Source organism: Trachemys scripta, chromosome 9, assembly GCF_013100865.1.
Source record: "Trachemys scripta elegans isolate TJP31775 chromosome 9, CAS_Tse_1.0, whole genome shotgun sequence".
Lineage (NCBI taxonomy): Eukaryota > Metazoa > Chordata > Testudines > Emydidae > Trachemys > Trachemys scripta.
In genome coordinates this window covers 11665338-11693100 of record NC_048306.1, presented here as the reverse complement: position 1 = coordinate 11693100, position 27763 = coordinate 11665338, and the positions used below count along the sequence as shown (strand labels likewise).

The 27763-nt window shown below is 39.1% G+C and overlaps 1 protein-coding gene across 2 annotated transcripts in view; it reads left to right on the top strand.

The window, feature by feature from the left end:
- RNF128 (ring finger protein 128) overlaps nucleotides 1-27351 on the top strand; it is a 68003-nt gene extending 40652 nt beyond the window's left edge. For both annotated transcript variants that reach the window (XM_034781946.1, XM_034781945.1), the window contains exons 2-7: nucleotides 6317-6564; nucleotides 17525-17596; nucleotides 18590-18672; nucleotides 22084-22180; nucleotides 23314-23479; nucleotides 25792-27351. In XM_034781946.1, coding sequence (XP_034637837.1) covers nucleotides 6317-6564; nucleotides 17525-17596; nucleotides 18590-18672; nucleotides 22084-22180; nucleotides 23314-23479; nucleotides 25792-25910 — 785 coding nt within the window. In that variant the 3' untranslated portion in view covers nucleotides 25911-27351. The remainder of the gene's footprint in view (nucleotides 1-6316; nucleotides 6565-17524; nucleotides 17597-18589; nucleotides 18673-22083; nucleotides 22181-23313; nucleotides 23480-25791) is intronic.
- The last annotated feature ends 412 nt before the right edge of the window (nucleotides 27352-27763 follow it).

The window sequence follows — 27763 nt, the reverse complement described above, 5'->3', positions numbered from 1 at the left end:
CCAAAGAAAAACTTTTAAAAGCTGCATTTTGGGTAAATCAAAGTGTTTTGATTTTATATTATCAAAATACTGTGTGCAGTGGTGGTGTAGCCATGTTGGCCCCAGAATATGAGAGACACAAGGTGGATGAGGTAATATCTTTTATTGGACCAACTTGGGCTTTTGAGCTTACACAGAGCTCTTCAAGGCCTGAAGAAGAGCTCTGTGTAAGTTCAAGAGTTTGTCTCTCACCAACAGTAGTTGGTCCAATGAAAGTTATTACCTCACCTACCTTGTGTCTCTATCAAAATACTATAAGTCAAAACAAAGTAGCTTCACAAAGTCAACATGTTTAACTTCAAAATGCCTCTCTTAAAGATCTCATTAATTGCCAGTTAATTATTCACCAAGTTCTTTAAATTTAATGTCATAGATAAGACTTCAGTATCATCCCCTGAGTATTCAGATGCATTTCGCAGTGTTATCCATGAGTATTGCATATCAGCCAAATCTTAGCCTTTTCATTTCTCCTCAAAGATGTTGAATTGGATGGGTGACTTTGTCCTGGGAAGCAGTGACTCTGAAAAAGATTTGGGGGTGGTGGCAAATAACGTGAACATGAACTCTGTGCAATGCTGTGGCAAATGGGGCCAATGAAATCTTTGGATGCATAAACAAGGAAATATTGAGTAGGAGTAGTGCTGTTTTACTTTTGTATTTGGCACTGGTGTGGCAGCTGCTGGAATATTGTATCCAGTCTGGCGTCATCAGTTCTAGAAGAATTGTTGATCGGAGAGGGTGCAGAGAAGAGCCCCAAGAACGATTAAAGGATTAGAAAACATGCCTTATAGTGATTTGAGTTTCTTGGGTTAGCCTTTGGCAAATTGTTCCAATTGTTATGGTGGATTCTCCATTGCTGGCAATTTTAAAATCCAGATTGGATGTTTTTCTAAAAGATATGCTCTAGGAATTATTTTGGGGAAGTTTTATGACCTGTCAGGTTCCATCTGGCCTTAGAATCTATGTTCTCCTCATTCTATTAGGAACACATACTAACGCTAGTGATTCCATGGTTAGCCTTAGAAATACAAGGTCTGATAGTTGTTCAGTGACTGTCAGTACATGTTTTCCAATTTAAATTTCTAGATCTTAATGAGTTTCTTAAATGCAGAAAGTTACTAACTTCTTATGCTGCTACCAAAAATAGTGTAAAAAGAACAGGAGTACTTGTGGCACCTTAGAGACTAACAAATTTATTTGAGCATAAGTTTTCGTGGGCTACAGCCCACTTCTTCGGCTGCGTAGAATAGTGTAGCTCTGAAGTAGGATTAGCTGTTCCTGCAAGGTTAATAGGTGGGTATCTTTCTCCCCCCCCCCCCCCCCCCCCGCTTCCCCCTTTGTTGAAAAACTTCATGTATAAGCAGTGCTGCGATTTGTATGTGTTAATGAATGCATGAAGAATAAGAAACAGGTTTTTCTGATATGAAAACTGAAGTGAATGTTTCAGATAGCAAATATTTGCTGGAGAATACATTGACTTTTCAAGTAATTAGGGAAACATTTGTGTCTTTATGACAATTCTGCAGGAGTTACATTTTTCTAATACTAGTCATTAAGCTCCATTCAGTTGTTACATAATGTACTGAAGTTAGTCATATGAATGCAGAAAGATAAATGTTATAGGGACGCTGTTTGAGAGCTAAGTGGTGGTAACTAGATCTTATTTCAGTATCCTACAGCAAAAAGGAATAGACCTGAAAGTACAACAAACAACTTGATTTTTAACTATTTACAGTCACGTAAGGAAGATGTTAGACACACATGAAGCTTTTCAGTTATGAGAACAAGAAAGTCTTGTTTCCTGCTCTTAAATTGGGTGCACAGTCTGGAGGTGGTAATGTGCTGGATTCAACCTGTAGAAGCCTGTACTAGAGCGAGAGTGTGGCAGAACTTCAGCATGGAAATTTCAGCATGAAAGTACACTGCTATAGCAACTCCCTCTTTTCTCTCAAGGGAAAATATGCCTAGCAAAGCAGAAAGTATCTCAAAGGGATAGTCATTACAAAAGCAAGACTGGGTGAAGTTGAAACAGAATAACAATATACAGAAAAAGCTGTTATCTGTCACTTTAGCAACTGGAAAGCTCTAGAAACTGGCATTTCGGGGTTCCGGATCCAGGCAACGTTCACCTTGGGTCGCTCCCTGCAAGCGGCAACATGTCCCTATTGCTCCTAGGAGGAGGAATGGCCATGGGGGCTTCATGCGCTGCCTGTGCTCTGAGCACTGGCTCCACAGCTCCCATTGGCCAGGCACCAGGGCCAATGGGAGCTGCAGGGTTGGTGCCTGCGGGTGGAGGCAGTGCGCAGAGCCACCTGGCCATGCCTCCGCCTAGGAGCAGCAGGGACGTGTCGTTGCTTGCGGAGCACTGCCCGGATCCGGCACCCTGCACTCCCTCTCGCACCCCAACACTCAGCCCCAAGATCCATCCCACACCCAAACTCCCTCCCGCAATTGGTAAGTGTAAGGGAATTTATTCCAAAGCCTCCTGTATTGACACCTCAACCTGGGACAGTCCCTCAGATTTCTCACCTAAAAAAGAATGGCTCGTGTGTGGGAATCTCCTTCACATTTTCTTCATTGAAGACCAATGCAAAGAATTCATTTAGCTTCACCACAATGACCTTGACTTAAGTGTTCCGTAAGCACCTCGATTGTCCAGAGGCCACACTGATTGTTTTGTAGGCTTCCTGATTTTTATGTATTTAAAAAAAAATAATTTGCTGTTAGTTTTTGAGTCTTTTGCTAGCTGCTTTTCAGATTATAATTAGGCAGGCCAAAAAATACTTCACTTGCCAGTTTGTTCCTTTCTATTTTCCTTAGTAGAATTTGACTTCCAATTTTTAAAGGATGCCTTTTTGCCTCTAACTGCTGCTTTTACTCTGTTTAGCCATGGTGGCATTTTTTGATCCTCTTACTGTTGGTTTTAATTTGGGGTATACATTTAATTTGAGCCTCTTACGATGCTTTTTAAAAATTTGCATGCAGCTGTCAGGCATTTCACTCTTGTGACTGTTCCTTTTAATTTCCATTTAATTAGCGTCCTCATTTTTGTGTAGGTCCCCTTTCTGAAGTTTAATGCTACTGTGGTCGGCTTCTTTGATATTCGCATGCCCTCCCAGCCCCAAGGATGTTAAATTTAATTATATTATGGTTACTATAACCAAGCGGTTCAGCTGTTTTCACTTCTTGGACCAGATCACGTGCTCCACTTAAGACTAAATCAAGAATTGCCTCTCCTCTTATGGGTTTCAGGACTAGCTGTCCCAAGAAACAGTTATTAATGGTGTCTAGAAACTTTTTCTGCATCATGTCCTGAGATGACATGTACCCAGTCAATATGGGGATAGTTGAAATCCCCCATTATTATGGAGTTTTCTATTTTTATAGCCTCTCTAATCTCCCTGAGCATTTCACAATCACCATCCTGGTCAGGTGGTTGGTAGACTATTCCTACTGCTATATTCTTATTATTCAAGCATAGAATTTCTGTCCATAGAGATTCTATGGTAGTTTGATTAATTTAACATTTTTAGTATGTTAGACTCTATGCTTTCTTTCACATATAGTGCTACTCCCCCGGCAGCACGACTTATTCTGTCATTCCTATATATTGTGTACCCTGTTGTGTGTCTAATTGATTGTCGTGATTCATTTAAGTTTCTGTCGTGGCTGTTATATCAATATCCTCATTTAATATCAGGCACTCAAATTCACCCATCTTGATATTTAGACTTCTAGCACTTATAAAATTTGTCACTTTTTGGTTGTCTGCCTTCATGTAATGTAATTGAATGGGGATTCTTTTTCATTTGACTGTTTCTCATCTGTTCCTACCTGTACTTTATCAATTTTATCCTCTCCTTTTGTCTAGGATATAGAGAATCCTGGGTAATCCTCCCTTATGGGATATCTTTGATCAAACCATGTGAGACTAAGGCAAATAAGGATCAAAAATAACTCTGAACAGCTTTCTGACTTGATTTGTTATTGGCATAACCTGATCTTACTCATTTTCTCTGTAGTTGAACTTATGAAAGCAACAATCCTTATCATTTTTTTTTTTTTTTGAGGGACTTGACCTGTACTTAATTACTGTATCTACTTGTGACACTGAGTCAGTTTGGGGAGACTTAATATGTAACCAACCTTGGTGCATAGTTTTCATCATAGAACATTTTTTGAATAAAAAAATCAGTTTAGCCACACAGGAGATGCTAGATAGACTCAATGCTGAATGTTTAGTAGTTTGGAGCAAAAGCAATATATCAGTTTGTAGAGCAGTGAGTGCCTTGACTACTGAGAAAGCACCTTTTATTAAATTTCTATCATAAGAAAATTAGAATCCGCAAAGTTTGGGTGAGGTTCATTAAATGGTAGTCTCCTACAACTGTAGTAAAAGTGCATGATCAGAAGTCTGACTAAATATGGCACCTCCTGCTCCGTGAGTGCATTCTGAGTCATATCTACTTAATTTAGTGACACACATGTTTAAATAATAGCACCGCAGAACCAACACAGCTATGCCATGAGACTCTTATAGCTGATGTTTAAAGTAGATTTTTACCTCGATTTATTCATGGTGTGGAGGGGAGGACTGATTGAGTTGGGTATAGTTTAAGATGACTTGCTGCTTGTCCCACATTTGCTTCACTCCTCCTCCTTTTAGGAGTTCATTTACATTATAAAAAAAGTTGTGGACACTTCTACAACCATTCAGGTACTTTTGGTTGTTCTTGGCATTCCTTGTCACTTTCAGTGAAGGAGATTCTGTTCTGGCTCATACCTACTAACCAGACTAGTAGAAAAGGAACTTCAACCATTACATCAGAAACACATGTTAATTGACTTGTTGTGATGGGTAAACTAGGAAACGCAGCCTGACATTAAAATTCCAGGTTGATTCTGCAACACTGATCCTTCTATGTGTCTTGTTGCTTGTAAAGTGCAAACACTTGATATGGTAGTCACTGGCTACGTCTACACTGTGACCTCGGCATGTGATTCCTCTGGTGTGTACACATCGGTGCTAGCTCTCATCAAGCTACTGTGAGTATGAATAGCAGTGTAACCGTGGTAGCATGGGTAGCAGCAATAGAGGCATGCCAAGTACATGCCTACTGGTTTCCACAGGGTCTGTTCTCTACATGGCTCAGCCATGCCTCCGCTACCTGTGCTACCGCAGCTATGCTGTTTATACTCTCACTAGCTCGATGAGACCTAGCACCATAGAATCATAGAATATCAGAGTTGGAAGGGACCTCAAGAGGTCATCTAGTCCAACCCCCTGCTCAAAGCAGGACCAATTCCCAGCTAAATCATCCCAGCCAGGGCTCTGTCAAGCCGGGCCTTAAAAACCTCCAAGGAAGGAGACTCCACCACCTCCCTAGGTAACGCATTCCAGTGTTTCACCACCCTCCTAGTGAAATAGTTTTTCCTGATATCCAACCTGGACCTCCCCCACTGCAACTTGAGACCATTGCTCCTTGTTCTGTATGTGTATACCACTGGGGGAGTCACGCATAGTTCATGGTGTAGACGTAGCCATTGAGACAAACTTGAAAACCTGGGTGGAGTCACATACTTCATGCTAAATTTCTTGTTAAAATATAGAAGCCAAGTCTTTCTTTTGTTTAACAGATTATTTTGTGTCTGAATAAATCTTGTTCAGTAGTATTGCTAAATTTAGGAGGGAGGCGTAAGGAAAAGCAGCGTCAGAACAAGGAAATCAACAGGCTCTTAGAATGGCACTGTCTGAAAGTTCATGTTCATGAACTACCATGTTCATGATAGAGGTTTTAAACCACTACATACATTCATACCTACAGATACAAACTTCAGTCCTTCAGAACTGGGTTCTTATCATAGTGCCTCCCTGGGATGTGAACCAAGATTTCTTAGTGATGTGGTTCCAAGGTACATATCAAAATGCACGCTTCCGTAGTACACAGCGTTGCTCCAGGTATATAACAGTAATTTAAACATTCCATGTCAGAAAGGTGCCGTATGTAATGATTATTTGAAGTGACTTGTTTACCTAGTTTGTGAGTAACAAGTGGATATCTTGAAACACTAACCTATGAAGATAAAATTTAAAATGTAACACTAAACAACTGCTAGTTAACAGATCAAGTGTGGCAATGGTCAGTTGGAGACTGCCATTCTACTCTTTTTAGTTACTGAGCTAAAGCGACATAAAACCATTGTTGAAAGAATTGACTCAATCACTTCTGCTATACAATAATTTGAAATTGAAAACCGCTTCCTCTTCTCTTTACAGGGGCAGGAGACATTGTTGCAATTATGATCAGCAATCTGCAAGGCCTGGACATCTTACGCCGGATTGAGAAGGGCTTTCAAGTGACTATGGTTATTGAAGTAGGGAAAAAGCATGCACCCTGGATGAATCACTATTCAATCTTCTTTGTCTCAGTGTCGTTTTTCATTGTCACAGCAGCAACTGTGGGCTACTTCATATTTTATTCTGCTCGAAGATTCAGGGTTGCAAGAGCTCAGAACAGGAGAGAGGTTAGTTTCTCTCATATATTTGACACTTGCTTATTTATGTTGTACATGGGCATATTGTATTGGGAGATGGTGGTGGTTGTAGCTCCACCTGCAGGATCTTTCCACTGGCCTAGGGAATTCTGGGGCTACATCCGTCATGCAAAATGAAAAAGCTTGAAGCCTGGGTCTTGGCTTTATTTGGGCTTGAACCGTCCACACTTGTGGGGTCTGAGAGCCTGAGTCCAAGTCTAACAGACGTGTGTAGATAGAAGGGGAGTTTTGGGGCTTCCACTGAAGTGCAGACATACCCTTGGAAGCTATGCATTGTGATAACTTTCTACATTACTTTCACAGAAACAAAGCTCCCTCTTCATAATGATCCTATCGCAGTTAACATGAAACTTGATAGCAGTGATTTCCAGACCTGGGGGCATGACACTATTATTTCCCAGTTGGTTATGATATCGTTGACCTCTCCAGCTAAACCAGTGCTGGTTCCTTTCCCTTCAAATGTTTGTGAAATCTTGATTTGGGTTTTTTATAGAATTCCAGACACCTGATAAACTGAATTCATGCAAGTAGTGAATCTTTTGTTGATGTATTTATTTTAACCTATGACCACCTAATATGCTATTACAATGCAGACCCCAGTGTATCAAAAGCTTCTAGTTCTAATAGGTTGGCTTCCCAGTGAACATAAGACCAACTGTCATCTGCTTCAGTTGTGGAAAAATAGAACAAAGTTACTTAACATTCTACTAACAGAAAATGAACTGATAGGCATCAGTTTTCCCACCACTGGAAGCAACTGAACATTCATATTAAAATTCATAGACTTAGTGCATGTGCTTTCCAGTTGTTCTTGTGTTATTACTGTGAAGCTTATGTATACAGTAGAACCTTTCCAACTTGCACAAAAATTATAGCTTTTTCCCTACCTCAGATTTAGTAGTAGATGCGGTAGTTACTCTACAAAATGACACTACAGACTATTTCATGAAGCTTATACTAAATGTGTGCTATAAATGAGCAAAGTACAATTGATATGCATGTTTGTGTTCATTTGTTTGCAAAATCCAGTAACTTGTAATGAGGCTCCCCCATCACTAATGCATACTAGTAATGGTCTACTGTAGTAAATTCACCATGACTTTAAGTAATAGCTCTTACTGCTCCTCCAGGGGTGTGCCAGAAGATCTAGTGATACTTGAAACAGCAGAAAACATTCTTTCCTTAAAAATTTCATGAATTAAGAAGGCTCTAAAAGCTTAGTCTTGCAAGTTCTACAGTGTGCTCCTTGGAGAGGATTATAAAACACTGAATGAACAAATGCAGAAGTTATTTTAAATGCATTGCTTAAGGTCACTTTTGTGCTTCCTTAGGTGGGACTTCCCAGTCTGAGGATGTTCTGTGTCTTTAAAATGCTAAATATATTTCCCCAAACTCTCTTCCCAAGGAATTACAAAAAGCCATTTTTTATTATCTGGAACACTTAACAAAACATCTGCTCCAACTGCTTGTTTTGTACAGCAGCTATGATAAACATTATCCCTAGAGCTGTGACCTAATAATAATGCTGATATTAGATCAGGTGATAAAACTTTTGGCTATTAGCATTTCCTGTCTCCTAGTTTTGTGATTAGACACAACCCAGAGACATTCAAGAGTCTTCAAAGCCAGGTGCACACATGAGTTTCCTATTTTAGGATTTTTAGCAAAGAAGGAAATTGCTTTAGAAATTTAACATTAATAAGACACTCCTCATCAAAGGAAATTACTGAATTTCAACTTTTGGTGTCAAAAGCATGTTGACATATTATAAAACTGTAATCTTAGATTTTAAAGCCCCAGCAGGGACTTGCATGGAAACTTGTTGACTAATTAGTATCTCTTGATATCAACTATGTGGTAATTTATGATCAGCTAATATAATTAATACAAATTATGTCTCCAGTTTGACTGCTTCACAGTTGATATTCTAGTCACAAAGAGCTCCTAAAATCTTGGGGACAAATCTATAATGGGCCTTAATTTGGTATGAGAATCTAGTCCTATCGTTTCTTCTCCCCATGGAAAGCACAGGCCAATGGCTGTTGTCACTAGTAGGCAGAAGGGCTGAATGTGCCAAATATGAACAGCCATTTCTATATGGTCCTTATTGTATCATTCGGGAGCCTACCAGAACACGTGATCCTCTCTGGTGACTTTGCAAGGGCTGTTCTCTCTTCAGCTTTCTTTCCAGGGCTTCCGGTAAATCCCCAGTCTTCTGGAGCTGTGAAAAGAGGATCTGATAAACAGTTCCCTCCCCCAACCCATAGTGCAGTAAAGAGATACTCAGAGTAACAGGTGGTTTTCTGATTGTCTCAGAGCAAATCACAGATTTGGTGCTTGGATACTTGTGACTGATAAAACAACCTGTCCTTCATCTCAGATGATTTCACTGATAACCCTCCCACATAATCTCCTAAATACGCTGGTTCATCCAGTCCATGAACTGGACTGCTTGAAACAAACTAGCATAGGTCAAAATTCAAAGAAGAAACATGAGAATGTCATAACTGTGTCACTGTAGTAGCAAACATAGTCATAACTTGTAAATCTAGTGAATGGGTAAACTGACTCACTAGGAATGTAGCCCAACTCCAGTTAACCTACATTAGTCTCCATTCCTGGTAGGCTATAAGGTTAGAGAGATGGATATAAAAATGTTTCTTGTGAATCTAACCAGGACAGCTGAACATCAGTTATAGCATGATTATTGTAGAATTTTAGCTCAATTAAGTTTTCAATATGTAGTTTGAGAACCTCTTGTTTGTAAGTTTGAGCTCTTTACTTATGGATATTAATTCTAATAGAGTACCTCCAAATCTCATGGCTATAGGTAATGTCAGGGGATCTACTGCTTCCATGGGGTACTAGGTGAAAATACAGCAGATAGGGTTCAGGTACATCATCTGTGAAATGTGCTAGACAGCTTGCTAGTTTTAATCAAGCTAGACATTTGGTCTTAATCTGTTACATAAGAACATAAGTGTCCATACTGGTTTAGACCAGTGTTGCATCTAACCCGGCCACTATCTTGTCTTCAAACAGTAGCCAATGCCTGATGTTTCAAAGGGAATGAACGGAACAGGGTAATCACTTGATGATGCATCCCTGTTATCCAGTCCCATCTGGCAGTCAAAGGCCCATGCACACCCAGAGCATGGGGTTGCGTCCCCGACCAGCTTTGCTAATAACCATTGATGGACCTATCCTCCATGAACTTATCCAAGTTGTTTTTGAACAGTTTCTACCTGTTGGATGTAATACATAGTCAGATGGATTCCTTAAAATTTATTGCATTCGACTGGGATCTGACCAATACTTTAGAATGTGTGGTTTCACATTTCTTAAATTGTATTCTAGCTTCTTAACAACTGATTTTTTTTTATTTTCATTATTTTTATTCAGTTTGGCAACTGAATTACATAAACAAGGAATGCTTACTCTTTCTACTAACCTGCACAAATCATGTACAGCTAATTTAGATTCAAGCTGAAAATTAGCATTGGGAGGAACCGGCATGACACTTGTAAGGTAGCTTCAACTGATCTGTTCAATATAAGGAGCTGAACCAGTGCATCAGAAGGAAGTATAGTCAGTACATTTATCTTCAAATCCAGACATTTCAGATTGTCATTTCTCTACCATATACCAGTGAAGGGTAATGAGCTTGTAAAACATGCCAAAACCCAGAGGGGCAGTTTGGAGTATTCTTTTTTCCTCCCAAATCGTGACTACTTGAAGCTTTTGCATTACTAGTGGCTAGATAAATGAGTGGTATCATGAGGCAGATCTCTTTTCAATGAACATAAGCTGGCAAAGCATGTCTTTTAAAAAAGACCAAAACCCAAAACAACCCTCATTTATTATTGTTTAGTGTTTGCCCAAGAATGTTCTTGCTGAATGGCTCTACTATGTAAATACAAAATCCAGGAATGGGGTTAGTTTTGTTTAAGTTTTTATTAGCTCTTGAAAACACTAAATATTTGCTGAATAGTACAAATAAAAACTTGTACTTCCAAAACTTTGACTTATTCTCTGGACTCAGCCTTGGAAATGTCATGGCTTTTCTTTATACAGACTTTGGTAGGAACTGTTCAATACTCTAGATCAGTGGTCTCCAAAGTTTTTTATCACGCATCCCTATCAGTAAAACATTTTTGAGCATGCACCCCTTGCCACACCGGCTCTACCATTTTTGCCAAAGCAAAAAAAAAAAAAAAAAAAAGCCACTCGGACTCCCACCCGAACTGCTGAAGCATAAAAAAAACCCACCGCTCCTCCTGCCGTGTACCCCCAAGGATCCTCTTGCACACCCCACTTTGGAGGTTACTGCTGTAGGTGAACATGTGTTTTGGAGATTGAGTCAGTTTTGTGATGATCATTAAATATTCCAAACTTCAGCTTTCCCTGTAGTGATCAGTAACTCCCAAACCGAAATGGAGGATTTTTGCTGACTGGAAAGACAGTTTCTTATACCAACTTCAACTATGCAGCGCCTAGTCATTTTGAAGATCGCGAACCGTCTTTGCCTTCAATATTGTTGCACCATTAGATCTACCTTCTTGCTGGACTCTAGTCTTTATTCCAATATCTGCTTAAGCAGAAAAACTGGATTGTATGCAAGGATTCGAGAAAAGGTCTTTAAGAACTGGAATGAATTTGTATATTGGACAGATGGACGAAGGCATTCTAACATCTTGTGCTAAGCAAGTGTGCTTTCAAACCTTGAAACATTGAGGAGTTCCTCAAGCAAATGGCAAAGGGATATAGTTTTAAGTTGGCATAGGCTTATCCAAAGTGACCTAGCAATGTAGGGAAGCACCCATGAATTTATTTGAGTAGTCAGTTTTCTAAACTGTTTCATTATTTGTCTAATGATGCTTTTTGACTACTTGGTTAGATTATTCTTAATACTCTTCCTATAATTCTAGTTCTGTGGAACTGGTCTGTGCTGGCCTCTGCTCTTTCCCCACACTCTGATCTTGACTTTTGTTTTCTGTCCATCACAGAACCCTTTTTACAGTACTTAGTTATCAGAACATCCCTTGGTGGAAAAGCAGGGTTTGGCTGTCTGCCCAGTGAATCAGTATTTATTAAATGACAGTCTAAAAATGCCTTCAGTTCCATCTTGGAAGTTTGTAATAAAACAACTGAAAAACTAAAGGTTTTATTTACGGACTTCAGCTGTGTAGTTTATCTAAATCTAAATAGGAACCTAGTTACAGTATTGCAAACTAATATCTTAATGGTATACATGCTAACCTTAATGTTTAGAGAGAGAGGTCTGATTCATTCTCTCTCTCTCTCTCTCTCTCTCTCTCTCTCTCTCTCTCTGAGGTCCATCTGTATGTTGTGAACTTCTTGGTAAAAGTAGAATGTGTCTCACTGCGATCTTTACTCTTATGCAGTTTAACAGACTAAGCAGATAAACTATGTGACTGTAGAAAGCTGGATAGCAAAGAAAAGACGAGAAAAAGACATTACAATCTCTTATGAACCACATGATTCCCTCACCCTTCAGAGTCCTTTACTGTTCTTTCAAGAGGTTTATAGTTAATGTGGGGTGGGAGAGGAAAGACATTAAAAGGCTCTCCTCTCCCACCACTTTAAAAACAAAACTTGACAACTTCTGTTACCTGAAAACTGAAATAGACTTTTAAGAGAGGACTTGATTCTCATTTATAACAAGGAGACTCTACAGCACTCTGACAGAGTAAAGGGTCTTAAATGTAAATGAGAATTGGGCCCAGCGAATGTGCAGAAGGAATAATCTGCCTGATCAGCAAATCCTTAAGGAAGGGAGGAAGGCATTTCTGGATGTTAATACTTCCAACAATTGAAGAGGGCTTCTTACACTTAGAATTGTATGAAGTAATAGTAAGTTAATCTGTCAAAGGCAAGTAGAATGAAACATAAGACCCATGAGGGAAGTCCCAGTACTAATTAGCATGCTGACCTGTGCAGGAAATAACATTTTCAAAATCTAGTCCATTCTAATTTAGCTTACTGGCACCAAGAAATAACTAGTGATAGTACTTAGTTCACCATAATTAGTTCAAAGTTTATGTAATTTGTATAACAGCATTTAAGTTTAATGTCTCAGAAGTGACCCACTTAATATAGGAAGCAAGGTGACCTGCATCTGGGCAATGCCCAAGTTCGTGGGAACAATAATTAAACCTCTGCACCTGAGGTTAGTGGAGCTCGGCGTGTCATGCAAATGTCTTGCCTGGATTATGGGAGGAACATAAGGAGTGTCAGACTTATTTGAAGATCCTTCATCTCCAAGCACCGGTGATGATCCTCTCAGAGGAAGAGCAGGGAAAGGAACTTGACAGCATCAGTGCTACCTTCCAGAATGGAGGGACAGAAATAAAAACTGCTGTCTTCTCCCCCTCTCTTCCTTTCTTCTGGGTCTGACTCTCCTGTTTAGACCAGGCAATGGCAAATCCATAATCTTGCAGATTGTGGCATATTCTTAACTCTAAATTGTCATGGGTGGAAACCAGGACAGGCTTATCCTGTGTCTGGCTGCTTCTTGTTCTCTCCCACCCAGATAAAAATTCATTTACCTTCATGAAAATATGTTTTGTTGAAGCTTGACGGTCAATTTAAGCCCTTAAGACTTGTTCATTAAAAAAAAAAAAATTAGGCAAGCACTGAAGTTTAAGGAAAAAACAGCATTAAGGTTGCCTATGCAACCTTAATTCAACCCCCTTGTATCTGCACTGTGATGCAGTCTTGAAATACATGACTGCATGCTCTCCCACACAATCACTGCCTCCATCATTGTATAGGATAGGTAGTGCCCACTGAATGAGCAGCTATTCAGTATTTTATCTTCATTGACCAATGTGTGGCCCATAACTTACTCTTTCACAGAGAAAGCAAAAGGCCCTGACTTTAGGGCAACCACAATACGAAATTTCAAGTCCCTTCTCCAAGCATAGAGTTACAGGAGCTGCTTAACAAAATGCTGTTAATTTAACATAGGGAAAAACATTTTTCCCTAACATTATTCTAAGAATGGATGAAATTTTCAAAAATCAGCCTGAAGCAGACACTTGGGTGTGGGCTGTAAGTTCTCACACCATTTTAAGCTTGGTGACAGTCATACAGTTAAAAGCAGGAACTTATAATGGAAAATGTTGTGCAGTCTTAATCTTAGATAGTGCTACTTGCACTGCCTGTAATGACAATATGAAAACTTCAAGTCTGTATGTGAGCCAGACTTCATTTCGAACTCAAATATTGTAACTGCAGACAGTGACACAACTCTAGTTCTCCAAAGACTACGGAAGTTCAGGACTCTTGTGTAACAGAATAATTTCTAAACTATTTCCTGCTCTTTCACAAACTCCTAAATTACAACAGGGCAGCACGTTTAAAACAAAAAAGGAAGCATTTTTTCACACAACGTACAGTCAACCTGTGGAACTCCTTGCCAGAGAATATTGTGGAGGTCAAGTCTATAACATCTAGTTCTTTTTTGTGCCCTAAGTTCATGGAGGATAGGTCCATCAATGGCTATTAGCCAGGGTGGACAGGGATGATGTCCCTAGCTTCTGTTTGCCAGAAGCTGGGAAATGAGTGGTGGCATGGATCACTTGGTGATTACCTGTTCTGTTCATTCCCTCTGAGGCACCTGGCATTGGCCTCTGTCAGAAGACAGGATACTGGGCTAGATGGACCTTTGGTCTGACCCAGTATAGCCGTTCTTATGAGAGAACCGGGGTACAGCAGGTGTGTCTATCCTACAGGATCTTAGCAAAGAGAATGTGTACTGAAGCTTGGTCAGAAGTGGACACTTAGAAAAGTCTCTATGCTACAAGGTAAACTAGCTCAATGGGAAGGGGTGTCTGAAGGAATTCAGTGGTGCAGCTCTGAGACTTCATTGTGCATAGCTGACAGCACAATTAGAAATATTTTTGACTATTGTCAGAGTAAGGGACTGTGGACTTTCTAAACTTAGTCAGCTTGGAAGTCTGCCAATGAATTTCTGTGTGGGAATTGTGGCATTGATACCAGGTCTAAGCTGGAAACTTTGACATTGTTGCCAGGTCTTAACTACGAATTGTCTGAACACGTGTGGCTGCTATTTTTATCAACTTCTTTCCAGATTAAGCCTATAAAACACTTCTTTCTCTGGTATTGATCACCAGTTGATGTCCATGGGCAGGGTATATCTTAATGGGAGCACTGAAATTACTGCACCTGCTAGTGAAGCCTCCAGAGGCAGGGCTCTGAGGTGGAGATCCAGGCAGGAAAATGGAGGCACAGAATCTAGATGCAAGTTCCTAAGCAGGAACTCTCCAGAAAATGGTCATGACTTAGCGGTTTATCTCCCTACACATACCCACTGTTCCTGTTAATGTTGATGTTAGAGTTGGCTCTTGTCAGTGTAGTTTGTGAGCATTAGTTTAACAAACATTATTGCTTAGACAAACTCAAAACATTTTGTTTTAAAATGACTAATAAAGCTAATCAAAATTCATGTAATGTGCCTACCCTGACACGAACCATGTGGATTAGATGCTAGTGTGAATTTTACATAGTCTTTTTTTTTCAGTTGTCATGATTTAGAGAACTATAAAGTGTGTGTGTGTGTGTATGCATATATATATATGCGCATGCATGCGCGCGCTGTTCTGGCCAGTAGATAATAGATGGTATTGATATTACTATATACTTAAATCTTCTATTGAATGTACCATACTCCACATGAGAACTCTGTGGAAGTGTCATATTTTTTGAGGCTCTTCATCTATTTGTTAATCATACAGACTAGCTCATAAGACCACAACAGAGAATGCTTCCACATAGTCTCAACCTCAGAAACACCTTAAACTTGTATCTGATTTTGTTCTGCCTAACGTTGCAGCAACTAGTCTTCATTCAAATGGAAACAGCAAAGTGGCATTATCTGGATGTTCTTATTCAACCAACAAAAAAACTTTTAAATCAATTTGTGGTGGCTTTGAGGTGTTTTGTTTTAAAAAACAAAATTAAAGTGACTTGTCAGTCTGTTCTAGCTGAGTTCATGGCCTCTGTGTATATTGTGGAAGTTGCACCTTGCTGTAGAATTGTACTAAGCCTCTAGCCCCTTTTTGTTGCAAAGATAACTTTGAAAATGGGACTGTAATGCAAACTGATGCCCTGTTGCCTTCCTGAGTCAATAACTCTGATGCATGAGCTGCCCATGTTTATATAAATCGTTTGCTCCATGTGAAACCTAAAGACAACACTTTTTAAAATGATTGACTAATTCACTACTGATAACTTTAGTATAAAGAGAGTTTATGGGCTCATACTACAACTGCAAATTGCGTCTCACTTCTCTAAGGCTATGTCTACACCAGTGCTTTTATCGTATAACTTGTTGCTCAGGGGTTTGAGAGAACCCCTCTGAGCGATATAAGTTACACCAACAAGCAGGGGGGTGGACAGCACTATGTCAGTGGGAGATGCTGTCCCGCTCGTTGGAGGTGGTATAATGTCGATGGGAGCACCCCCATCAGTACGGAGCAGCTACATATGTGATCTTCGCATCGGTCCAGCTGTGCCATGCTAGTGTAGACATGGCCTTAGTGCCCCTCCCGTTCAGCTGTCAAACTCAAGCGACTTCCTCCTCCTGACTTTCTACAATGGTTATATATTATCACTACCAGAATCTTAGTTCAGTTAAGAACTGAAAATAATAGCCCAGATTCTGTGCTGATTGTGTTTACATTCACACATTGATAAACTCAACATTTTAACTTGTAGCAGAATATCCAGTTTGCTGCCGAACTTTGATCCACCTTGCCTGGGCTATAAAGATCCTTATCGTTGCAGCGCTGTAGCTGGGTCTGCCTGCTATGACTTCATGTCCTGAACCAGTAGTTACCTGCATAGTAGGGAGAGGTTCAGCATGTTACTGAAGATAAAACTTTTGTGACATTTTAAGCAGAAATACAGGCTTTCATGCTAATTGAACCCTCCACAGTACCATTGATTAACAGTAGCTGTTAGGCAAGCTAAAGCTTCCACTTTTTGGCCATTTGTATGTGCCTCTGTCTCTCGGCAGCCTGAGAAAATCAGATACGTTGATTGACAAGGTGGGCGGGAAGGGGGAATGCAGTCCCACTTCTTTGCTGGCATTGTAGCTACCTTGTAAGTTTTCTAGGGCTAGTCTTTGATAGTACAGTCTACAGGTTTTACCTAATCTGCCCACAGGCTTAGATTAAAAAATAGCTTTCACAAAGGTGCAAATATTACATATGCTAACTTGGGTCAGTCGCCAGATAAAATTGTTTGACTTGTTCAGTGTACAGTTGCAGTTGGTGCTAGGAAGCTCAAGGCTCCTGAGAGGTCTGTATACATTATGAAATGAACTCATTTCAAAGGTTTGGCTCAGAGGGCGTGTTGAGAGTATTTGAGGAGCTGACTGGTAAAGAACTTTGCTTTTATCAAGATACGCCTAAGTGGCAGTCTGTCCTAGGAAGTCACAATACAAATTCACCGCAATTGGATATATGAACTCCCTGTGATTTGAGTTCTACAGTGTTTCCTCTTCTGGGTTGAGTTAATTTGAAGGTTTAAGTTGACACTGCGAGATCGGATGCAACTTAATCAAGATACGATTGTGTGTTTACAAATCTGAAAAGTTTTGCATATTTTCTCAGTGAAAAGCCTTTTTAAAAACATTATTTGGGGAAAGCATGTGGCATGTCCCTTAAAAGCACAACTGTATAAAGTATCCAAAAACTAAGTTTCAGCTGTTTTTTCTTAATGTTTTTGATGCATAAATAGGCAAACTTTCTCTTTAAAGGCCACATTGAATATCTATGGATTATAGAGAGAGACTTGGTTACATTAGATTTTTTTAGTCATTATTTATAGGCAAATTCATTCTGTAGTTTAATCAACACTTCTCTCCTTTTTTTTGTTACAGAGACAATTAAAAGCAGATGCCAAAAAAGCTATTGGACAGCTACAACTGCGCACGTTAAAACAGGGGGACAAGGTATCATTGACAAAATAATTTCCTTATATTCTTTTGAAATGTAATCTGACACAACGTTGTCCAAACTTTCCTCTTCTTGCTTTTGATAAAGTTGGCTGTACAGATATCCTAAAATTTTCCTGCCTTAAGTCAAGTGAACCGGAGTGCAAACTCAAATCATTTTTGAGCCCAAGCCTTCCAAAGGGCATATAACTTGCAAAACTGTAGTCTATAGCAAAATACGCTCCATTCTCACTGAGATTTTGGCAGATGTAACTAATGTAATAATGTCAGTCACAGAAGGGAGTTGGCAGGGGTAACTCGAGCCAACTGCTTCGTTTTAAATGATGTGTTTTGATTTTTAGTTGCGCCAAATGCTCCTGATCTTTGGGCATTAGTGCATACAACTAAATTTTATTTATTTATTTAAGTTTCAGAAGTCATTCTTCAGTGGAACTGAGAGCATCTACACTACGCCGCAGTGAGCACTATGGGGTGGGGGGTTCAAATTCTAGAGCACACCGAAGTGTTGCACTTTAACTGCCCTGTATGGACACTGCTGGAGCGAACTAAAAGGTATCTCAAGTCGCATTAATTTAGTCCTGTTTAAACCTAGTCCTCTTTCAAACAGAACTATGTTAATGCAAACACTGGACACTAGAAGTGCAACACTTCGGAGCACTCTGCAATTCACACTCCAGTAGTCTCACTGCATTGCAGTGTAGCCGTACACTTACTTCCTTTTGGCTTTTCTAAGGTTTTAAACACCCGTCCACTGATAAAACAAGATATTTTGCTGTTGATTAAGTCATGGGTTTGCTTTTTAATGCTTCAGATTAAATGTCAAACCTACTGGGTTGGTAATTCATCATATATATTTGTATTTGAGAGCGGTTCTAGCTTATTCTGGCTAGAACACTTTTATCTTGAGATTAATTTCCAGAATAAGTCTGTGTGCAACTCTTAATCATGAATCTGTCTCAGGATAACTAATGACTTATACTCTTCATTTAGGAAATTGGTCCTGATGGCGATAGCTGTGCAGTGTGCATTGAAGTATACAAACCAAATGATGTAGTGCGTATTTTAACTTGCAAGTAGGTTATCTTCTGCTAAATTGTGATGTATATTTTAAATGCTAAAGTGTACTTCCCAAAACCTTTGTTAAAAGACAGTAAAGGATGCAACAGGGTCTAATCTTACTATAGCTGTTGCCCCACCAAAATAGCCTTAAAGCGCCCAGTCAGGTTTTCAGATAAACATTAGAAATTGTGGAAATACGCAATAAAGGTTGCTTATTGCCATGTAATAACTTTCAGTGAAGATGATGATTTCTTAAGGTTAAAGAATTTTACCACATAGCTTGTGTGAAGGATTTCCTAGCCTTTTTAACATCAAATTGGCATAACACTTCTATGCTAGTGTATAAAACTGTATGGTCCCAAACTCTTAGGTCTTATGGCTTGACTCCTTTTCAGAGGTTCTGACCACCTGCATCTCCCACTAGTTTCATTGGAATTTGGGGTTACTTGGCACCTCTGAAAACCAGGCTGTCAAAGTATAAATGAACAAGGCTTTTTGCTGAGATTTATGGTGCCTCATGGGCAGCACTTTTGAGTGTAGTCTGTATTTGCAACGTATTTTTCTTCTGCAAGTTTATCATTAAAACTAGTTATGGGATAGCTGCCACTTCCTCCACACTCTCAAGATAAGGTGATGACCAAACTAAAATTATAAATATTTTCTGCAGAGATCTTATCAGTATCTTCTTTCATCTCCCCTGCATATCCTAGTCTTCTTTTCCCTACAGAAGCTCAGTGTTGAAGAGCTAGTATTTTCTTTGGCTTTATTATGCCTGTTGGTATTTCACAACACCACTGCAGTGTGCGCTACTTACATTCTCTATCATTAAGACTGATTTATAACTATCCCCTGTCTTCCCTTTCTCATAACTTGCCTAAACCTCTCATTTTGGGAAGGGTTGGCCAAAATAGTTCAGCTCTCTTTGAGTTAAAGCTAAAATTAGTGTTCTAATAACTAAACCAGTGGAATCTGGAAGCTTTCCTGGGTTTGTACAGCTCTTGATCTACAAGTTAAAGTAAAGTTTGAAGAAAATCTGAATTCAACACAGGCATCCTGAACTTGGTCCACTTCAGCAATTGAACTTTGGAACAAGAGGAGCATTTAGCCTGATCTGGAGTTAGCTTTCAAAATCTGGAAACACAATTCTTGTGTAAGAAGCATGCAAAAAAATAGCATTCATCCAATGTTTAGGCTGAGAAATAAGTTCTGAAGGTAGGACAAATCCAAAGTTATGGTTGATCTCTCATCAACAGTAGGAAGAGAGCCACATTGAAGAGACTGTGTTATGTAACTGTCAAATACATTATCTAATACAAGCTGGAATCTTTATATATAATCTTACATAAGTGAGTATTTGTGTAAGCATGCTATGCCCTACTACCATGCAATAGGAGCTCTACATTAAGCCTTGATGACCCCAAGAAGTTGACAAAAGCCATTATCAACAGATCTCCCTGGTCCAGTGCAGGCACAGTGTAACTGTTAGCAAAAGTAAGCACGTCTCAGGAACACTTAACATTTTCGTTAGTACTAAAGTAGGTTAGCAGTTAAATAGCTTTCAGCAGCAGTCCAAAGGACCTCTTGCTGACAGTGGTATTTAACAATGGATCAACTTCCCAGAGTAAAAAGGCATCTAGTCAGGGTTTTAGACACCTCTAAGTTGATAGCTTGAAAAGTCAGCTACCCTCTTCTACAAGACCGTGTCCATAAGCAAGCTCGGCTATATCTACTCAAGTACCTTATGATTGCTCTCTAGAATACTCTAGAGACTGTCCCTTTTCCTTACTTAGTTCCACTCCAGACTGAAGGTTGAAAGGACAAGTAATTTAATCACTTATAGCTAGACGAGTTAATATGAAATCGTACATATATTTTTATCTCCCCATTCCCCCTCTCCTAACCCAGATCCATCACCAATTCAGTATGCATGTGGTAGGCACTTTCATGCATACGTATGTATTAGTCATGTAGTGTACTACAGTAGAACCTCAGAGTTATGAACCCCCCGGGGATGGAGGTTGTTCATAACTCTGAACAAAACGCTATGGTAATTCTTTGAAAAGTTTACAACTAAACATTGACTTAATACAGCTTTGAAACTTTACTATGCAGAAGAGAAATGCTGCTTTTAACAATCTTAATTTAAATGAAACAAATACAAAGCAGTTTCCTTACTTTGTCAAATCTTTTCTTAAAAATCTTTCCCTTTTATTTTTTAGTAGTTTACGTTTAATACAGTACTGTATTTTTTTTATCTCTGTTGCTGCCTGATTGCGTACTTCTGGTTCTAAATGAGGTGTGGTTGACCGGTCAGTTCATGACTGAGGTTCTACTGTATGTAGTCCTTGTGTATACACCCACTTTATGTACTTGTATGTCTGTGCAGCCATGTGTACTCACGGTATGCACATAGGGATGCAGTCTTCCTCATCAGGATGAGGGCATGATATTATCTGAGGTTTTTTAGATTTCACAGAAACAAGTGTGGCGGGGGCAGAGGAGTTATGTCTTTGAGTGAAAAATATGTTTCTCTTAAATCTAGGAGTGAAGTATAGACTTTGTTGTTAACTTGGCTTATATAAGTTCAGGGTTTATCCACTTGGGGAAGTTAGTGCTCACACACAAGCTTTAAGAAAGGGTGTGATACAGGTGACCTGCTGACTTGCTCTAGTAAGGTGTGTTTTTGTTTTTGTTCTTAAACAGAGAAACTAACGAAAGCACCAGGCATGGCAATTACAGGCTCAAACAGTTATAGATTAGTCATAAGCAACAACTGGTTCAAATAACTACTTATGTAACTTGAAGCAACACAAGGCATGTGTGATCCTCTCATGTCTTGGAAGAGTTAATTTTGTCCTTAACTAGTCTTAATATCTGTTAATATGTAAGCATTCCTTTTCCAGATCTCCGGGAAACAAACTTCAAAAGGCTTATTTTGAACTTGAATAAACAGAACCACAAGTTATTCTACAGTGATTGATGGAGCTGTTTAACTATTTTGGACACACACTCTACTTAGGCTTTACTGAAAACTGTTGTCTGTTAGCTCTCTTGTAACACTCCATGAATTTCTCCTCTATAGTCTAGGTCTTATCCATCCAGTACCACAGGATCTCTTCATAGTTGCACCTTAAAAATATAAAGGCCCCTAAACTTTCTAAGGATGTTACTGTTCAAAGTGAGAATATCACCTTTAACTCTTCCCTTACCTGTAGTTGGTGTAACTAAAGTAAGCAGCGACAAATGTAAATCTGTCTTAAACATTTGCAGTGTATTACTGGGGGACTAAAAGTCTATGGTATTGAACAGATGCTATGAGAGCTATTGGGATATTCAGTAATGTTGGGTTAAGTAAAATATTTAGCTCGATGATGACCAAAGAGTGTTAAGAATGAAATAGTGATGGTTAACTTTTTTCCTACCAGCCATCTCTTCCACAAGACTTGTATTGATCCCTGGTTGTTAGAACACAGGACGTGTCCTATGTGCAAATTGGACATACTCAAAGCTTTGGGAATTGAGGTAAGTTAGCATGCTTTCCTGGTGACAAATGACTTAAGAAATGTTAAAGTGCTAGTGTGATGAACCAACTGATTTTTTTTTTTTTAAGCTACTCCTAGAATGTAGAGAATAAGTTCTGAGACTTTGAATGTCTCCTATAGTAAGATATTACTGTGTGACACTTGAAACAGTAAAGAAGACTAACATCTTGGTGAAAACTGCTGCTGACTTGGCATGGCTTAGTCGCTGCTCATTGGCTATTTCAAATGTTTTGTGACATGCTCTGTTGTAGATTAAAGTGTAACAGAAAAGAGTTAGTAGCTGCTTTTAACCACAAACCTTTTTGGGTGGGGCTTATAGCAGGCCAGGCTAGCAGATGTGTGCATTTGAGAGTTCCAAGTCTTATTGCAATAAATTAGTTGTTAGTGGGGTTGGCCTGCATTTTTTGGCAGATTCAGGTAATTAACACTTCCTCCATTCCACCACCCCTGCAGCTATTTAATTAAATCCCCAGGAGTCTTTAGATGACAAGAAGGCTGGCAGAGATCACTCTCCTCCCTTCAGCAGATGGCTTCTAATAACATACTTTTAGGGAGCTTGTGTTTATCAGAGACTGTCAGTTTATTATTAAGCACCTCTGACCCAGAGAAGTGCCCGAGTGAGACACTGTTGAGAAATCAACTGTACTATATTGTGTGTTTTTGGAGGAAGGGGGAATGGAAGTGCAGAGAACAGGGGTACACAAGGTAACAAGTATCTGAACCTCTTCCAGTTTGCGTCACTAGATCGTGTCAGTTTAGCTTTCTCCTCTGCTGGGTGTGTAAAATATATTTAACTTGTCCTGTAGCAGCACCTTGAGAACTAGGCCTAGCACCAGGGTTTGCGGCACTGGCCCTGAAAGGGACCCCAGTGGAAGGCTGCTTCTTCAAGCTGATAGTTGCTTAGCCCATGAGCCTATGTTCCATATTTTATCTCCTTTAGTTTCACTGTGCGCTACTCAGGAGGGTTGCTACAAGAAGGCAGCAGGCATGTTGCACTACTTGTCCTATAGACACAAGGTCTAATATGACAGCTGTATTGGGCAGGTTACAGCTTCATAGATAAAGTGGACAATTAGAGTTGCACCTTATTTTAAATCATTTGACTTTACAAAGGTGGATATAGAAGATGGAGCAGAGTCTTTCCAGACCACGGTGTCCAATGAAGTATCAAATAGAGCTTCACTTAATGAAGAGGATAATCGTAGTGAGACTGCATCATCTGGCTATGCTTCAGTGCAAGGCACAGATGAGCCAACTCTAGAACATGCATCTTCAGAGCGTAAGTATTCAGTGATCCCTGTGTCAGTTTGTTATACAAATTCCATTAGCCCCTCATTGCACGTTCTCATACTGCAGGACAACTTCAATTTTGTTTTGGTATGGCTATTTAAATCGCCCCTACGCAGAAGCAGAGTGCATTCCGGCCAGTCAAATTCTAGTGAAGGCTAGTAGTCAAAGGTTATTGTTGTCTAGTAAAAAATCTTCCTAGAAAAAGAAGTCTGATAGGAATATAGGTCTTATGTGAGTATTGAAGAAGGCCCTTAACCAGTAAAACAAAAGGTAGGACTCCATTCTTGAGGTGGAAGTTGAAGTTAAGGGAAACACCAGTGGATTCAACTTCAACTTCTGCTTAGATCCATGCCCAAGGTGCCATCTCACCAAAGTCAGCTGGCCAGTATAACTGGCAACGCTGGAAGTTCGTGTAAGGGAAATCCATCTGCTCCCCTTCCTGAATTCTCTGTGCAGCAAAGGTTAAGAAACCATGCACTGAGTAGGATCCGAAATACTAGATGTGTATTAACACTGGGAAGGAGCTTGACAAGTTTTAGTATTAATATTAGACCTGAGAATATATAACTTATATGAAAATCTGTTCATGGCCACAAAGTTTAATGGTGTTTGGTTAAGCCCAGGACTCTTATGAAGAAAATCTTAATTTAACATTGGTGTCAATCAGGTTTCCTGCTTTCTAACATTTGTGCTGCATTAAGAGAGCTAAGAGAAACTAGTCTTTTCTGATCCTATTGAGGAACAAGGTCAAATAATCTAAGTTTAACTAGTAAACTATGGATTCCAAGGATCCAAAGGAATTTCTTAGATTGGCCCACGTCTCACTGCCCTTGTAACATTTCCATGTCAAATATATAGTTTCTTCAGTATCACTAGATGAATCTACATTCTTGAAATTTTGCACTAGTTAGGGAAGACTTACGAAGAGTTAGTGTAATACAGGCAAGTCGCATTTTAGGCACATTTAACATGAGCAAATTCAGCCTTGCACGGTTGGCAAAAACAGGGAAAAAAAAGAAAAACAATATAAAAACTGCATCTGTAGTGCGGGCGATTCTGCCCGCCATTGAACTCAATGAGTGTTTCACTATACACGGTTTTCGCTTTGCGCGCTAACCACGGAACGGAACCCCCGCGTAAGAGGAGACTTGCCTGTACTCTAAATGATGCAGTGCTGTCTGATGAATAGAAATGGTAAATATCGTACTGAATTTTAGATTTCCCAACTTGAATAGAAAACAAAAAACGTGACTTTATAAATCTTTCAAAGGATATTTATAGTCTCTTCTACAAAATAATTAATAACATACTTTCTCCTTACAGAAATAAACTGTCTTTAAACTAGAAAAGATATAGAAAACGTAGCGAAATTGCTCTGTACTTGTATCCTTTATGTGATTTGTAAGTTTAATCTTCCTATTAAATTCAACTTCCCAAATGGCTCAGTATTTTTGCTGTTGCTTTATCTGGGCTCTTCCCACCTGAAAAACTAATTTTTTTTTTTAATGGTCTCCAGAGTAATGTTGAAAAAGGCAACAAGCAGAAAGCTTTTTTGCAGGTGTAATAGGAAATGGTTCAAATGAATAATTAGAAACCGAAACAATGGGAAAGCATGGTATTTGCTGCCACCTGTTGGGTGTCTTGCCCTGGAAAATGCAGGTAGAATTGTTCAGACAAGAGCTAGTGTGCTCTGCTCAAACTAGATAAGTGGATCTTTTCTTTTATTCCAAATTCTTGAAGGCTACATTTTTACATCCTGCACAGCCAAACATTTGCCACTTCAGTGTATTTACATAAATGATTGAAATAGCTTAACTCTTACTTTCTTCTTGCCACTTAATATTTATTTGCATTTCCCCCCAGCTCTTTTATGCATTTATATTCCCTTTCTTTTGTTTTAAGTTTTAGTGTATTCTAGCTAGCGTGTGGCTACAATACCTGCTACTTTTTGTTAAGCTTCTCTTATCAAGGATCTACCACACAACTATAACCTGGCACTCTCCCCCATGTTGGGTGTACTTAATGAGATGTTAACACAAAAGTAGTTGGCATTATCCTTTATTCCCAAAGGTGCCAACGGTGAGGTAGTGGGGAGAGGGCAAACTGCAACCCAGAAGGGTCTGGACTTCATGTAGGGGTACAGAGCAACATTTCAGTTGCAACATGTTAGCTTATGGCAAGTAGGTGTGTGTATAGAGAGCGTGATGCTCCAGAGAGGAAAAGTTAGTATATAGTGTAGGATAATTAAGTGAACCAAAAGCTATTTATTAATTGCTTTTTTCTTTTGTTTCATCCTAAAAGATGACAATCTGCATCTCGTAAACAATGAGTCCCAGTCTCCAGCAGTGGAGGTCCTTCCTCACCTTGACAACCCAAGCTTTGAAGCAGATGAAACACGCGTTCAAGAAATCAAATCCTAAAAATCTGTCAAGCAATGTGGAATCTGAACCCTTTGTAGCAAACTGCCAATTGTGGTCGTTATGTACGTCAAACAGTATAACAAATGAACTACTCTGTAGCAGCAATGTTGCATTGGAAATATTGGGATGAAATGAAATTTTTTTAATAGATCACAATTACATGGCTTGAAAACTTAACCTTCTTCTAATTTAAACCTTTTTATCTTCCGTATGGAATTTAGTGCAAGTATTCTTCAGATAAAACTCTCAGAGGAACGTATGAAGAAAACCATCTGATTTTAACATTGAACCAAACCTTCCTAACCCAGCCAGTCTTGTGCAGCGACATTTCCATTCAGCCTGTGAAAACACGCTGCTTTTTTTAAATATTGTACTAAGCGGATTCTCCTGTAGTAGCTGTCTCTGTTGGGAATTGTTTGATTTGGAGCTCATAGATTTAATATAAAGATCAATTTTGATCTGGTTGTAATAGAAATCTATCTGGACTTAATTGTTTTATGTAAAGCAATGATCATGTTAACTGTCACTGCACCAAATTAATAGGACAGAATTACAAACTAAATACTTATCAACCTTCCCCTGCCCCACAAATTTTTGTGGAATATTAAACCTATTTCAGATGAGGTAAAGGTTCTAATCCATCATATAATGCAACATATATTCGTAAACCTATTTGAAGGGTTTTAAATAACAGGTCAAGTCTGACTTGCACAATATTGTAAAGGGAACAATTCCAGAAGTGCTGTTTGTTGGTTTTGTTTGTTTGTTTTAAATACCCTGTTCACTTTCTCAAACTTCTAACTTGTGAATTAGTGGACTGTTAAATGGAGTCTGAAGGCTATCCTATGGCTCAGGGGTTGTATAAATAGCTGCAACACCAGCAATGTTTGCTAGTCCACACTTTGTGGGAGTCTGAAATGCTGAAGACTGTCAACTGAGGGTGAAGGTCTACAAACACTGAATAGAACATGGTAAGGCAACAGGTTGTAAAGAGTGCTACTGAATATTGGGGGGGGGGGGGGGGAGAGAGGTTGCATAGTTTAGCAAACTGGATAAAATTGCAATGACTCAACTGATATCCTGTAAATGAAGCTATAAATTGTTGCTGATAGTTTTCTAATATTTGGGGAGAGTGGAACACAAGGGTGCCTTAGTACAAAGTCTAGAGCCTCATCCACCAAAGTTAACTAAGTACATCTATAATGCACTTTATTTTTATTTTGTGTCTTTATTCTTTATTCTGTGGTTTTGTTCCTAATACTAATGCTAACAGAATTTAGTCTAAAGAACAGCAATAATGTACTACTGTTGAATCTCTTGGGAGAAAACAATGCATTTTCTTACTTCTGTGTAGTATGATTAAAAATGTTGTAAATATTTCATGATTTGTACCGAATTTCTTTGAATATGAAAATGTAAATAAAACTATATTCAAATGGCCTGTCTGATACTTGTGTATGTTTGTACATAACCACTTTTATTACTAAATTCTCCTGGGTGGACCTTAACCAGATATTTCAATGTTTCTCATTCCTTTTTCCATCCACAATCCCAAAACTGTTTGGTTTTTTCCCCCTCATGTCCATATCTGAGAAGAATGGTGTTTCAAAGACCAAAAAAATTACTAAATATCAGTTAGATAGTAATACACATAATAGGTAGTATGCAACACCCATAACATAATAGGTAATACTATTTTGACACGTTTACTGTTTGTACTGAAGTAGTGCTGAGGGCCTAAACCCATTATAAACTATGCTACAAGTACAGGAAATGATAGTCTCTGCCCCAAACAGCTTCCAATTGAAGAGACAAACCACAACAAGTGTGTGGAACAAGTTGGAAGTGTTCGG